At 41.7% G+C, this 16682-nt stretch overlaps 1 protein-coding gene across 1 annotated transcript in view; it reads right to left on the bottom strand.

The window, feature by feature from the left end:
- Positions 1-16682, bottom strand: part of LARP4B (La ribonucleoprotein 4B) — an 86783-nt gene that overhangs the window by 22192 nt on the left and 47909 nt on the right. The window contains exons 4-6 of the mRNA XM_060005259.1: positions 14194-14332; positions 13806-13946; positions 1206-1284 (exon numbers count right to left, since the gene is read on the bottom strand). Coding sequence (XP_059861242.1) covers positions 1206-1284; positions 13806-13946; positions 14194-14332 — 359 coding nt within the window. The remainder of the gene's footprint in view (positions 1-1205; positions 1285-13805; positions 13947-14193; positions 14333-16682) is intronic.

The following is a 16682-nucleotide window of genomic DNA, read 5'->3' as shown; positions in this document are numbered from 1 at the left end:
CTTCACAAGAGGCACGAGTGTGGTACGGTACTGCCCTGGAGTGAGAGCTGAGTTCAACCCCCACCCCGCCGCCGCGATTTGCCATCTCTCTGACCTTACGTCGATTTTGTCAAAGACATCTGGGGAGGCAGAGAGAGCAAAAGTAAGAGTGTACTGCACTTTATATGATCAAAATTAATGAGCAGGTAAATCTTTAAAAAAATGTATTTATAGCTCATCTTTGTTCTAAAAAGTGTTTTGAGTAGCTTTTTAAAAATAGAAACACAGGGCTTCCCTGGTGGCACAGTGGTTGAGAGTCCGCCTGCCGATGTAGGATACACGGGTTCGTGCCCCGGTCCAGGAGGATCCCACATGCCGCAGAGCGGCTGGGCCCGTGAGCCATGGCCGCTGAGCCTGTGTGTCCGGAGCCTGTGCTCCGCAACGGGAGAGGCCACAACAGTGAGAGGCCCGAGTACCGCAAAACAAAAAAAACATAACAAAAACAAACAAAAAAATAGAAACACAATTTCTTTTTTTTACATTGATATTTATTTATTCATTCATTCATTCATTCATTCATTCATTCATTCATTCATTCATTCATTGCGGTACGCGGGCCTCTCACTGTTGTGGCCTCTCCCGTTGCGGAGCACAGGCTCCGGACGCGCAAGCCCAGCGGCCATGGCTCACAGGCCCAGCCGCTCTGCGGCATGTGGGATCTTCCCGGACCGGGGCACGAACCCGTGTTGCCTGCATCAGCAGGTGGACTCTGAACCACTGCGCCACCAGGGAAGCCCCGAAACACAACTTCTTAAAGTAAGGAAACGCAGCTAAGAGAATGAAAAAGTAAGAAAAATGTGATAAGGCCAAGAAAGGCTGGTGCCCAGAGTGCTTGCAGTTCAGGCTGGAACACTTGTCAGAGGGGCTGTGACTCCAACTCTGGCCTCAACAGCCCTCTGCAGCAGAGGACGGAAAAGCAGTAAAGTGAGTGACCAACAGCACGACCCAGGACTAAAACCTGTGAGGCTGACCACCTATGGCTCCACCATCAGAGTCCAAGTCCGTGGGCAGGGGATGGGGGTAGGGGGGATCTCGACTTCCTACAGATGGACGTACAGACACAGATGTTAACAGATACTCCTTCTGCGTAAAGCATGACATCTGTACATAGTAGCAGTGCACAACACCTTAGATATCAGATACTAGAAAAACACTACCATCCTCACCTAGACAAGCAGAATTCCAATGTTTTTTTAAGTACTTCCCGGGGGTCTTCCTGGCTTTCTGGTTGAGATTCATTTCCTCCTACAGAGAAGCAATGGAAAAACGGCTTAAATTTACCAAGCACGTGATTCAGTATAGCAATTCTAATGTTTTCAATATACACAGTAATTTATCTACATAATGTATAGAGAATATAAGAAAAATGATATTTTACAACGCAATCAGAGGCAAAAAAACAAAACAAAAAAAACACTCTCCCCCAAACAAAAACACAGTTTCAAAAAATAACCTGAGGGCTTCCCTGGTGGTGCAGTGGTTATGAATCCACCTGCCAATGCAGGGGACATGGGTTCGATCCCTGGTCCGGGAAGATCCCACATGCCGCGGAGCAACTAAGCCCATGCACCACAACTCTAGAGCCCGTGAGCCACAACTACTGAGCCTGCGAGCCACAACTACTGAAGTCCAAGCACCTAGGGCCCGTGCTCCACAACAAGAGAAGCCACCACGATGAGAAGCCTGTGCACTGCAAGGAAGAGTAGCCCCCATGCGCCGCAACTAGAGAAAGCTCGCATGCAACAGCGAAGACCCAATGCAAAAAAACCCTGAGGAGTAAGATTTATTAGCAAAGTTTAGCAGGTGCTTTTTATTACAAAATAAGTATAAGCTTATTTAATGCTTTGTCTCAATTCAAAAAGGATTTTCAAGTAACCTAGAAGCACACGAGATACTAAACATGTAATAAAATATACAGGAAATAATCAAAATAACTAAAAGATTTTTGCACACTACTATATAGATTTGCATGGCATAATAATACATGAAGAACTTTCTAACAAGAGACACTTGTATTTTAAAAGTCAAAGTTAAAGACCATCAAAAAAGCAAAGACAGGGACTTCCCTGGTGGCACAGTGGTTAAGAATCCGCCTGCCAATGCAGGGGACACAGGTTCGAGCCCTGGTCCGGGAAGATCCCACATGCCACAGAGCAATGCAGCCCGTGCGCCACAACTACTGAGCCTGCGCTCTAGAGCCTGTGAGCCACAAGTACTGAGCCCGTGTGCCACAACTCCTGAAGCCCGCGTGCCTAGAGCCCGTGCTCTGCAACAAGAGAAGCCACCACAGTGAGAAGACCGCGCACCGCAACAAAGAGTAGCCCCCGCTCGCAACTATAGAAAAGCCCGTGCGCAGCAACAAAGACCCAATGCAGCCAAAAATATAATAAATAAATAAATTTATTAAAAAAAAAAAAAGAAAGCAAAGACAAAGTGGGAACACTGATGACAAATAAGGACAGAGAGCTTGTGTGTGTTTTATGTAAAGAGCTTTAACAAAATCCATCCCCCACCAGCAAAAAACAAAACAAAACAAACAAAACCAATGGAACAAATGAGACAAAATCAGAAACGGCCGTTGAAACCACAATCTCATTTCATTCCTTCATCCAGAAAGGCCTCTCCTGAGCACCATTTAAATTCACATTGAACAGATATGTCCTGTCCCTCCTTTAGCTATCTCCTGCATGCCGGGCACTGCTGTGGAACTGCTTACTCAGCCTCAATGAGGCAGTCTCTGCTCTTATTGGGAGGCAATCAATAGTCAAACAAGTCAACAGTAAACAGGTAGAATGTGACACAATGGAGAAAACCACAGGGCGCGGGCAGACCTAATTGTGCAGAAGGAAGAATCAGCAAGCTCGAAGACACGTGTAATTAGCCAGTTACAGGAACAAAGAGAAAAAAGGATGCAGGACAAGGAAGAAAGCCTACATGACTTGTGACATACCACCAACTGTACTTCTATACACTAACAACAAACTACCCGAAAAAGAAATTAAGAAAACAATCCCATTCACCATTGAATCCAAAAGAATTAAATACCTAGGAATAAATCCAACCAAGGAGGAGAAAGATCTGTAAGCTGAAAACTTTAAGATACTAATGAAAGAAATTAAAGACAAATGAAAAGCTACCCCATGTTCCTGGATTGGAATAATTAATACTGTGAAAATCTCCATGTAAAAATTTCCAAAGCAATCTACAGATTCAATGCAATCAATTCCTATCAAAATTCCAATGGCATTTTTCACATAAATACATCAAACAATCCTAAAATTTGTATGGAAACACAAAGACACTGAATAGCAAAAGCAATCTTGAGAACCAAGAACAAAGGTGGAAGCATCATACTTCCTGATTTCAAACTACTTTAAAAAAAGCTATAGTAATCAAAAAAGTATGGTACTAGCATAAAAACAGACATATAGACCAATGGAACAGAACTGAGAGCCCAGAAATAAACCCGTATATTTATGATCAACTGATTTTCAACAATGCTGCCAAGGATACTTAAGGGGGAAAAGGACAGTCTCTTTAATAAACAGTGTGGGGAAAGCTGACGGCCACATGCAAAAGAATTAAATGGAACCCTTATCTTACATCATATACAAAAACCAACTCAAAATGAATTAAAGACTTAAACGTAAGACCTGAAACTGTAAAACCACCGAAAAACATGTAGGAAAAAATGTCCTAAACATCGGTCTTGGCAACAATTTTTTTGGATATGACACTAAGAGCACAGGCAAGAAAATCAAAAATAAACAAGTGGGACACTACATTCTATTTAAAAGCTTTTGCACAGCCAAGGAAAGCATCAACAAAATGAAAAAGCAACCTACTGAACAGGAGAAAATATTTACAAATCATGTACCCGATAAAGGGTTAATATCCAAAACATAAGGAACTCACACAACTCAGTAGCAAAAAAAACTCTGATTAAAAAATGGGTATAAGACCTAAATAGACATTTTTCCAAAGAAGACATACAGATGGCCAAGTGGCACGTGAGAAGATGTTCAATATCTCTCATCACTAGGGATGTGCAAGTCAAAAACCACAATGAGGATCACCTCACACCTGTTAGAATTGTTATTATCAAAAACAGGTAACTAATAACAAGTGTTGGCAAGGATGTGAAGAAAAGGGACCCCCTTTGTATTATTGGTAGGAATGTAAATTGGTGCAGCCAATGGAACACTATGGAAAAGTGTGGAGGTTCCTCATAAAATTAAAAATAGCACCCACTACCACATGATCCAGCAATCCCACTACTGGGCATATATACAAAGGAAAGGAAGTCAGGATCTCAAAGATATGTCTGCACCTCCATGTTCACTCGATTATTATTTACAATAGCCAAGACATGGAAATAACCTACGTGTCTACTGATGAATGGGTAAAAAAAATGTGGTATACACACACATACATACACACACACACACAAATGGAATATTATTCCACAAGAAAGAAGGAAATCCTGCCATTTGCAACAACATGAATGAATCTGGAGAATATTATGCTAAGTGAAATAAGTCAGACAGAACCCAAAAAAACTACACAATGTCACTTATATATGGAATCTAAAACAACTGAACACATGGAACCAGAGGGTAGAACCATAGCTGCCAGGGGCTGGAGGTGGGAAAATGGAAAGATATTGATCCAAGGATACAAACTTTCAGTTATAAGATGAATAAGTTCTGGGGACCTAATGTACACCGTGGTGATTATAATTAATAATACTGTATTGTATACTTGAAATATGCTAAGAGAGTAGATCTTGTGTTCTCAGCATACCAAAAAAAAAAAAAAAAGGTAAGTATGTGAAGTGGTGGATATCAAACCATCATGTTGCTGTATACCTTAAGTATAATTAATTTTTACGTGTCAATTACACCTAAATAAAGCTAGAAAAAACTGTAACCTACCCTACCATGCTTTGTCTTTTCCACTGTGTTTTATCACCCTTACATTATATAACATGAACTTATTTATTATGTGTATTATGAATAGTCTGTCTCTGCCCGATAAGATGTAAGCACAGTAGGGCAAAGGCTTTCATTGATCATATTCACTGATGTGTCCTAAGTAAATCTGGCATGTGGTGGGTTTTGAATGATTTTTTTTTTTTTTTTTTTGCAGTATGCAGGCCTCTCACCGCCACAGGCTCCAGACGCGCAGGCCCAGCGGCCATGGCCCATGGGCCCAGCCGCTCCGCGGCACATGGGATCCTCCCAGACCGGGGCACGAACCCGCATCCCCTGCATCGGCAGGCAGACTCCCAACCACTGCGCCACCAGGGAAGCCCGAATGAGTATTTTTTTTATTAAAAAAAAAAAACAATAGGTGAAGCAAGTTTTCCAGATGTAGAGCATCGGCTCCTGAGCGATAAAGACACACAACGGTCGTGGGCCTGGGCTCAGGAAGCGGGAAACAGATGGAAGCCAGCGGGCTCAATGAGTTCAGGGCGTGGGACAGAGTGCACTGGGAGGGCGCCCAGAGGCGTGGGGAACCCCCGGAGGCAGGTGCGTGTTCTATGCACATCACAGGTATGATGGACTCCCTGAGGCCAGGAAAGAACCACTTGAAAGGAAGAAGGGAGCTCACATATCCTGCTGCACAGTGCCTGCTCCACCAGCTGGCCTGGAAGACCTCACGCTCACAGAGCCCCAAACACACTGGCAAGAGGAGAGAAGGGTCTGGCCTCAGAAGTGGGAAATAATGAGCCCCAGACTGAGCACTGCTCCACTCATGCCTAACAAATCATAAAACAAGATATGAAAGGATCCATTTGTTTCCAAGTAACTTTGTGGCATCCTGGAACAAGAACCAAAATATCTATAGAAATATAAAAATATTAAGTACCTAACAAAGTCAAATCCAGTCCAACCAAAAATTACAGTGAGTGTAAAGAAACCTATCCCACACAGATGTTAACATTAACTGACAAAGACATTGTAATGGTTATCCTACCTGTACCCCACATGCTCCAAAGGTTAGGTAGAAACATGAAAAATATAAAAAAAGACCCAAATAGAATTTGTACAGATGAAAACTACAATGTCTGATATCAAAAATATAGTTTGTGAAATTAACAACTGATCAGATAGTATAGAAGACTAGTGAACTTGAAGATATGAGAAACTTTCCAAAATGAAACAGAGAAATAAGATTTTTTTTAAAAAGGACAGAGGATCACTTCGAGGGACTTAATATAGGTATAACTAGAGATCATGTAGGAGAAGAAATGGCAAGGTGGGGGAGGAGCATTTGAAGATATTACAGCCAAGATATTCCAAGTTTGATGAAAACATTTATAAATCACAGATCAAGAAGCTCAACAAAGCCCAACCACAAGAAACAAGATTACCTTTAAGACTAAGATACATCATAATCAAAATACTCAAAACTACTATAATGAGAAAAATCTTAAAAGCAGCAAGAATTTTTTTTTTTCCGGTACGCGGGCCTCTCACTGTTGTGGCCTCTCCCGTTGCGGAGCACAGGCTCCAGACGCGCCGGCTCAGCGACCATGGCTCACGGGCCCAGCCGCTCCGCGGCATGTGGGATCTTCCTGGACCGGGGCACAAACCTGTGTCCCCTGCATTGGCAGGCGGACTCTCAACCACTGCACCACCAGGGAAGCCCTAAAAGCAGCAAGCTTTTAAACAGTGGAACAAAGTTAAGGATGATACAGTTATCAGAAATAATGCAGGTAAAAAGAGAGCACCACAGTATCTTTAAGGCCAAGAGAGGGAGATCAGGATTTACACATAGGAATAAAGAATACCAGAAATGCTAACTGCATGGATAAGTATGGAAGCTTGCTTTCTTATAAAATACCATTTTCCAGTACAAGGAACCAAGGTTCCTTGGAGAAATGGCTGATTCTAGGACCAGAGCAGCCAGAATGAGAACAAAACAACAAACCCTTCACTGATGGGATAGGTCAGATGGAGGAGCCAACTAGAAGAGCTTCCAATGGCCAAAGGTAGAGCATCGGAGCAATCAAATAAAGAAGTGATGATTTTTACACATGGATACAATAACACCCATGAGTCCACACTGATACAAGTCAATGGCTGAACAAATAAATAAATGAGAGGGAAGAGACAAATCCCTATGCATAAGAGTTCCAAGTTATTTATGGAGATTCTCTGCCCTCATGAAGGGGACATTCCTTAAGTGTAGGTTGGGTACAGTCAGTGACTTCCTTCCAAAGAGCACCACATGGAAAGAGGTAGGAAAAAGAGAGTAACTTCACAGTTGAGAAAGGTAATAACAAACCTACTTCAGCCAACTGGTCAAGGTCAACATCAACCGTAATAAATCATGCTGATAGTATGTACCCTTAAAATGATGGGATGAAAACTGCTCTTGACCTCTGTGGTATTCCTTCCCTCAAATCCATCACGATGAGAAAAACATCAAATGAATTCCAGTACCATACAAAATAAATGACCAGTACTGCTCAAAACTATCAAGGTTATCAAAAACAAGTAAAATCTGAGAAACTGTTACAGCCAAGAGGAGCCTTAAGAACACATATCAACTAAATGTAACATGGTGTCCTGGGACAGAAAAAGGACATTAGGTAAAACGTACCAACACTGGTTCAGTAACTGTGGCAAATATATCATACGAATGTAAAGTGTTAACAGGAGAAAATGAATGCTGCGTCTATGGGAACTCTCTGTACTCAATCTTCTCAATTTTTCTGTAAGTCTAAAGCTATTCTAAAACAAATAGCAAGGTGAGAGACTCAAACCTAAACATATCAATTACCACAGTAAACATTTATGTTCTAAACATTTAAATTAAAGGTAGAGACCATAGGATCTGACTTATGATCCAAATACTGGTTCTCTGATATGAATATAATCGACAAACCTCTACCCAGATTGACTAGGGGGAGGAGGGGAGAAAAGACATAAATTACCAATAACAGGAATGAGTGATGTGACATGACTACAGATTCTACAGATATTAGAAGTATAAACAGAGTATTATGAGCAATTCTATGCAATAACTGAAAATTTAGATGAAATGGACAAAGTACATAAGTAACCAAAGCTTTCTCAAGAAGAAATAAACCTGAGTAGCCCTATATAAAAAAACAAACTGTAGCTGACAACTTTCCCACAATCAATACTCTAGGCTCAGATGGCTTCATTCTTCATTTAAGGAAGAAATAAACTCTTCCCAAAAATTTAATAGGAGGGAAAACATCAAAAATACAGCTACAGAGCAATATTCCTCATGAACACAAGTGTACAAATTCTAAGCAAAATTATGGCCAGTCTAATCCAACAATATATCAGAAGTGTATTACATCCTGACCCAGTGAGGCTTACCCCAGGAATTTAAGGTTGGTTAAACATTAAAAAAAAAAAAAAAAAAAAAATCAATGTAATTCATCTTAACACACTAAAAAAGAAAAAAAATATTTGGTCATTGCCATAGATGAAGAAAAAAGTATCACAAACTCCTCTTCAACCATTTATCTTTGAAACTCTCAGCAAATCCTAACAGAAGGGTACCTGTCAACCGATAAAGGTCATATACGCAGAACTACAACTAACATTATACATAATGGTGAAAGACAATGTTTTCCCCCCTAAGATCAGTCAGATATTTGCTCTCACCACATCCGTTCACCTTTGTAAGGAAGGATCTAATCAGCGCAACCAGGCAAGATAAAGGAATAAAAGGCACCAAATTGGATAGGAAATAAAACTGAATTTATTCATAGATAACACGATAGCCTATATAGAACATGCAACAGAATCTACAAAATAGTTTCTAAAACTAATAAGTGAGCTTAACAAGTTTTCAGGGTATGATATCAATTTATAAAAATTAATTATATTTCTATCTACTAGTAACAAACAGTTGCAGATTGAATTTTTAAAAATGACTTACAATAGCACCAAAAAATATGAGATACTTATGGATAAATTGGACAAAAGATGTGAAAAGCCAGTAGGCTGAAAACTGAAAAATACAGTCAAGAGAGATTAAAGAAGATCTGAACAAGTGGAGACATACGCCATGTCACAAACATCTAGCCAAGATGTCAATCTTCTCCAACTGATCTACAGAGTCAATGAAATCCCAATAAAAATCTCAGCATTCTACAGAAATTGACTGGCTCATTCTAATTTGCATGGAAATGAAAAGGACCTAGAATAGCCAAAATAACTCTGAAAAAGAAAAAATCTGGAAGACTAATACTACCTGTTTTTAAGAATTATTTACAGTAAGCAAAACAGCGTGGTTTTGTTGTCCCAAGAGATGGATGGAGAAGAGACAGTCCAGAGACAAACCGACATACTCAGGGACAAATGATTCTGACAGAGGCACAAAGGCAGTGCAGTGGGGAAAGGAGAGTCTTTCTGACGAATGGTACTGGAACAGTGGCATATCTACATGTGAGAAAAAAACAAAAAAGAACTTTGCTTCACACCTCAGACCACATACAAAAATTAACTTAAAATGGGCCACAGACCTAAAAAATGTAAAATTTAAAACCATACAACTTATAGTAGAAAAGCTTTGCAACCTTGGATTAAATAAGGATTTCGCAGGAAAAACACCAAAAGCAAGATCCATAATTGGACGATATAAAAGATTTTAAACTTTTGCTTTTCAAAAGATATTGTTAGGAGAACAAAAAGACAAGCCACAGACTGGAAGGATGTATTTGCAAGTTATATATCTGGTAAAGACTTGTGTCCAAAGAACTCTCAACTCAATAATAAATCAACCCAGTAAAAACATGGGCAAAAGACTTGGACAGACCCTTCACCAAAGAAAACATACACAGATGAAAAGATGTTTTGCACCGTTAGTCATTAGGAAAATACAAAGTAAAACCACAATAAGATTCCACTGCCTACCTTTTAGAATGGCTAACATTAAAAGATTGACCGTATCAAGTGCCGGTGAGGACGTGGAGCTGCTGGAGCTCTGATCCACTGCAGGTGGGAGTGCAAAGGGTGAAGATAAACCTATGCCTAATAGGTGATGCATCTACTCCATTCCTATGTATTTACCCAAGAGAAATGAAAACATATGTACATACAAACCCTTGTTTATAAATGTCCATAGCAGCCTTATTTGTAAGAGCCTCAAACTGGAAACAATCCAAATATTCATCAGCAGGTGAACAGAAAAACAAACAGTGGTATATGATGAACTGGAATACTATTTGGCAATAAAAAGGAAAGGCCCATAAATGTTATTACATGAATGAATCTCAAAATTAGTAAGTAAAAAAAGCCTAAGAAAAAGCACATACTACAAAACTCCATTTACATAAAATTCTAGAAAACCCCAAACTAATCTACAGTGACAGGAAGCAGATGAGCAGTTGGCAGGGACAGGGAGCAGGCAGGAGGAAGGGCACAGGTAGCTTCGTTATCTTGACTGGGTCATGGTTTTTCATGTGTACACACACCTCATCAAATTCAGTAGAGAAATCTGTGAGGAAGGGAAGAGTCAGCAAGTCAATTCTAGAATGCACTGAATACTGTGCTTTAAACTACGGAAAATAAAACTTATAGAAAGGTTAGGGTATTCCAAACATGTGATGTTTATGGTACATCAATTATGCTTCATTAATGCTCTATACCCCAAGGTTGGTAGATGTGAAATAGCCATCCAGAAGCTGGGCTGCACGGGGCCACGCAGCCCCTCTAGTCCGAGACCGTGAATGGAAAATGAGACCATTCCACACTGCTATAATCCTTTTCTTCACCCACATCTGTCTATCTGCTCAGGAACAGACACAGAGTAGGTACAGAATTATATTTAAACAAGATGGAGGCATTTGCTAAGCAACTGTGAAGAAGTTAGATGCAAGGAAGTAACTGAAATGATGGTCTGTGTAATCCAGGCAGAGTGAGGAGGGAAGCGAGGGTCCAGGCAGGCATGTGACCACAAAGGTCAGTCAGTGCCAACCGAAGCAGAAACCGTGTGGATGAGGTCTTCGTGGGGCCCCTTCAAGGGGAAAATAAACAAATATTTAATGCCAAACACTTACACGGTGCTTATTACATACCTCTCGTACATAACATCACAGCTGGTGGTGAGAAAGGGAGGACAGGCTTTCTCAGTCATGTAACCTTCTCTAACCCAAGCGTGTCTCTAGACAGTCACACAGGGTCCTGAACATGCTCCACAGGCAGTTGCTCTGCTCAACTGCTGGCAGCCAGTTTCAGGGAGTTATTTCTTTCCACTCAAGCTTTCCCATCCAACTGGCAATAATGAGAGTGTAGTCTACCCCTAAGGTCTGTTGGGGTTTTAAAAATTGTTTGGTTCTTTTAGATCAAGGCAGAAACAAAATCGGAGGTGAGCAATTGGTGTCCCATTACCTACAGCCATTTCTATGCTGGTCCACACCCTGGACCCCAAAAGAGAACTGCTCTCTTCCTCTTTTCCTTCTTCTGAAAAGCTTTAAATATCCCTTTTATAGAAAGCCAACTCCTTTTGGGTTTGACTCTCAATTTCAACATTAACGTTCCCTCTCTGTACTTTTATCGACGTTTTGCCCTACAGTCAGTTTTCCGCTTCTCCTATTTAAATCTGATTTGCCGTTCAGGAACTATTCAGGTCTTACATTCCCTGTGAGGCCTCTGGACCAGAACCTCTCACCTCTGCATCAACAGAAGAGTCAGTTTAAAGGAGAATCAAAGGAAGCAGTGAAAGGCACATTGTTTAGGGAAAGATTTAACAAGCTGAATTTTTAAAAGCACACAAACCTCTGAACAGGGCAAGGGTTGCCATTGTCGGTACATGTGTGCACAGAGATATTGGACTAGAAATGGCCTGGGGCTCTGACGGCGTGTTGGGACCACCTAGTGTGCACCCCAGCTCGCTCCAGCCCCTCTGGCTCTGGCCCGCTCTCCACTAGGGTGGAGGAACCACTGCGGGGTCGGGGGGTCTGCACACATTTAGAGGGAATGGAACCAGCTCAAACCCAACCCTCAAGGCTTCTGTTCCAGCACCATGGGCCCCCCAACCCCCCCCAGCCATGATAGTTACCTGTTTTATCTAATTTCATAGAGACAGAGAAAGTTAAACAAAATGAGAAGACAGAGGAATATGTTTCAAATGAAAGAAAAGGAAAAAACCCTGTAAAAACCCCTAATGAAACAGATAAATAACTTATCAGATAAAAAATTCAAAGCATTAGTAATAAGAATGCTAACTGAACTAGGGAAAGGAACAGATGAACACAGTGAGAATTTTAACGAGAAACTAGGAAATATAAAAAAGAACCAGTCGGAACTGAAGAATACAATACCTGAAATGAGAAAGACAGTACAGGGAATGAAAGCAGACTAGGCGACACAGAAGAACACATAAGTGATCTAGAAGATAGAATAATGGAAATCACCCAATAAGAACAGCAAAGAGAAAAATAAAGTTTTTAAAATGAGGATAGTTTGGGACTTCCTTGGTGGCACAGTGGTTGAGAATCCACCTGCCAATGCTGGGGACACGGGTTCGAGCCCTGGTCCAGGAAGATCCCACATGCTGTGGAGCAACTAAGCCTGTGCACCACAACTACTGAAGCCCGCGTGCCTAGAGCTTGTGCTCTGCAACAAGAGAAGCCACCACAATGAGAAGCCCGAGTACCACAACAACAAGTAGCCCCCGCTCGCCGCAGCTAGAGAAAGCCCGCGTGCACCAACAAAGACCCAACACAGCCAAAAAAATAAATAAGTAAAATGAAATGAGGATAGTTTAAGGGACCTCTGGGACAACATCAAGCATACTAACAATCACATTATAGGGGTTCCAGAAGGAGGAGAGAGAGAGAAGGGGGTAGAAAATGTATCTGATGAAATTATGGCTGGAAACTTCCCAAAGCTGAAGAAGTAAACAGATATCCAGGTACAGGAAGCACAGAGGGTCCCAAACAAGATGAATCCAGGGACCCACACCACAACATATTATAATTAAAATGGTAAAGGTTACAGAGAGAATTCTAAAGACAACAAGAGAAAAACAAAGAGTCACATACAAGAGAACCCCCATAAGGCTATCAGCTGATTTTCCTGCTTAAACTCTGCAGGCCAGAAGAGAGTGACATGATATACTTAAAGTGCTGAAAGGGAAAAACCTGCAACCTAGGATACTCTATACAGCAAGATTATCCTCCTTCGGAATTGAAGAAGAGATTAAAGAACGTCTCAGACAAGCAAAAAACTAAAATAATTCAATACTTAAACCTACACTAAAAGAAATGTTGAAGGGTCTTCTCGAAGTGGAAAAGAACTAAGAATCTATTGGAAAGGGAAAATTCCACTAGGAAAGGCAGACATATAGCAAGGAATGAAGATTACTTAAGTAAGTCAGTATGTAGATAAGGATACAAACTGTAAAAGCAACTATAACTACAATACACAGTTAAGGGAGAAACAAGAATATACAAAATGACATCAAAAACAAAATGTGGGGGAGGGGAGTAAAAAAAGAAGGATCTTTTAGAATGTGTTTGAACTTAAATGACTATCAGTCTAAAACAAGTAGATATAGTTATAGGTTAACATCTACAAGGAACCCCATGGTAACCACAAATCAAAAACCTACAATAGATACACAAAAGCTACAGAGAAAAGAACACAAGCATGACACTAAAGAAATCATCAAACCACAAGGGAAGAAACAAAAAAGAAATGAACAAAGAATTAAAAATGTAACATAAAGAAGCCCATACTCTATATGAAAATGAATTCATAAAACAGCTTTACCCGTCTCGCTATTTTCAGGCGGTGATTCATACTCTGAGTGGTCCAGACCCAAAGTGCTCATGGCTGTCTGGTCTGACTCCTGTAAATCTGACAGTGCAGCATTCTCATGACTTTTGTCACCATCACCATTGGTGTCCAATCCTGTAATTAAGAATTTCACCCCAAAAGGCAGGGTTAGAAGAACAGCCTTCTCTTAAAACAAAACAAAACAAAAGACTTATACCTGCAGTTACCTGACCTTTTTAACTTGACTGTGAGAAACCTCATTGCTCTTAAATACTGTCACTAACCATGACACAGATCTTAACAAACACTTTCCCAAAGATGAACTACAAGGAAACAAAGCCAGAGCCAAGAGGAAAGATGCCCCTCGCCCCCACCCACTCACCCTCCTGGCCGCGGCCGGGCGTCGCCTCCCAGGCTGCGCTCACACTGCCATCCGCTGCACTACTTGCTTCCAAGTGTAACACAGGAGTCCCCCATACTTTTGCATTAGGGTTTAGCTCTGAAACCTTGGCCGTTGGTACCTAAGAAAAAATGTGATATATTCATTTGTATCCAAATTTCAATCAAATGCAATTTTACTTACTAATTCAGAGTTAAAACACATCCATCTTAGAGAATTTATGGGAAAAAGGCTGAACCTATTTACACGTACGTTTAGGATGAAATCAAGTGAAAAAGTAATAAAAGTTGATGTACTCAGAACTCAACTCACCAGTAGATTTTAAGTTCTTACTAAGTAGAAGGCTCTCTAGAAACAGGAATGAAAGAGTCCCTGCCTTCATGGAGATATCTGATCAACTGTGTAACTGATAAATAACTGGTGATCCAATTATCATTTCTGTTCCAGATTCCCAACACAATTCACAGATTTAGAAATCTGAATATCAATGGATAAAATGTTAAAATAAAGCTCGAACATTCACAGAAGTAAAGGCTGCAGAAAATGAAAGTCTGTCGGAGAGGTGCCTGGTGCGGCCACTCTTTGTGCTCATTTCCAGTTACTCGGCCTCCTCGCTGTTCTGGACACACCGGGCCCTTCTGCTTGCCCGGCTCCATTTGACCAGAACACTCCCAGACGTCCGCACGGCTGGCTCACGCCTTCACACCCCTTGGGGATTGCTGAGGTCTTCCCTGGCACACCCTACTAAACCCACAACCACCCCTGGATTTTTCCTCTCCTGCTTACAAACCTTGAGTGGCTCCCAAAATCTAAAAGAAAGTTGATGTCCCGGGGACAGCTGCCCCCCAAACTAACTCCAGTTCTACTGCCATGATTCCTGAGCAAAACCTAGCCAAACGATCTGCCTTTTCCCAGACACCATAAGCCTTAACACCTCTGTGCAGGGGCCAGAGCTTCCAAAGGGAGGGAGACAAGGTTCCAGGTCCCAGAAGCCCCCAGGTAGTGCCAGACAGGAGCTCCAAACTGGGAGCAGCCTCACTGCATGACCCCAGAGATGCCGTCTCCAAGGTCAGGGGCACCATGATGAGCCAAGAAGGAAAGAACATGTGGGTTAACAATCCTAAAAAATAAATTCACCCTAGCTGGGGCGATTAAAGTTTTTAGTGAAAGTTTTTCTGAAATTGAGCATACAGACTGATGTGGATTAAAACTACAGAATATATTCTGTTCATACCTAGGAGGCATGGGCAATAAACTTCATGCCCACAAAACCAGGGACCTAAGTGAGGGCCTATCTGGAGTCCTTTGAAGTAAAGTACTGGATAGGGCAAAGAATAGGGTCCCCCTTCTCCTTCAAGAGTATCATTCTCAAGAAGCACTTACTCTTCAAGCTCCCTTCTTAAATGACATCTAAACTTCCAGCTCATTTCTGGTCTCTGCTTCTGCACATCCACTCATCTCTCCAACAAATTCTGAAATTCTCACTAAGTGCCCGGTACAGCACGAGGCGATCAGAGTATCATGGGGAACAGGCAGAAACGACTGCTGCCTTGAGCACAGCAACGCAGAAGATGCTCCGCACCTCACAGACACCACTGCCCTTCTCAGCAGTTACACTTTTTCAATCTGTTCTCTCTTTTTTTTAACTCAAATCTTTATTTTCTTTCCTATTCTAATACTAGCGTAAATCACCTTTTCTGGTTAGACCCAGTCTCGTTCTACCACACAACACACATCAAGTTTCCCACCCACGGAACATACTCCCCTGACCTCATGGACATGCTATACATTCTCTAAATTCCCAACACCAACCCACACTGGTCTTTTCCATTTTTAGCACCATCTTCAGTTGGCTACACTGCATCACCGACACACATTTTTTAGCTCACTAACACACACACACACACACACACACACACACACACACACACACACACACACACACGGTCCTGGGAGCACCCTGCCTGCAAGCAGCATCCCAGGGCCGCGTGCTCCTCCCCCTCTGCTCGCACCGCAAGGACATGTCCTGTCCTCTCTGCGGCCCGAGGGTTCCCGGACGTCCACCCTGGGCACACTTCACGGCTGACACCTGGCAGTCCTGAGCTCAGCATGGAGCTGCCTGAGAAACATGCAGAAGGAATGAATGTTTAATAACGTAGTAACAGAAAATTCTACTTTCCACTATTTGACAACTTGTGCAGGTTTTATGCCACAGCTGAATGGAACCATATCTGTACACAATTTACTACTTCTAAAGCAGTAAATCAAGTATTAGGGATTTACCAGTTTTGAGCAGTTAACAAGTATTCAAGAGGTACTCTGAGGTGTGACATCGGATGCAAGAACAGAGACATGATTAAGGGGGAACAACATGACAGCTAGCACGAGGGCCTGCTGGGTGACAGGCGCACACCACGCACATACCTGCGTTTAATCCTAACACCCTAGGAGGCAGTGGTCATCACACCCCA

The sequence above is a fragment of the Delphinus delphis genome, chromosome 2 (genome assembly GCF_949987515.2).
Source record: "Delphinus delphis chromosome 2, mDelDel1.2, whole genome shotgun sequence".
NCBI lineage: Eukaryota > Metazoa > Chordata > Mammalia > Artiodactyla > Delphinidae > Delphinus > Delphinus delphis.
The sequence above is the reverse complement of the archived record's forward strand: the minus strand, read 5'-3'. Positions and strand labels throughout refer to the sequence as shown.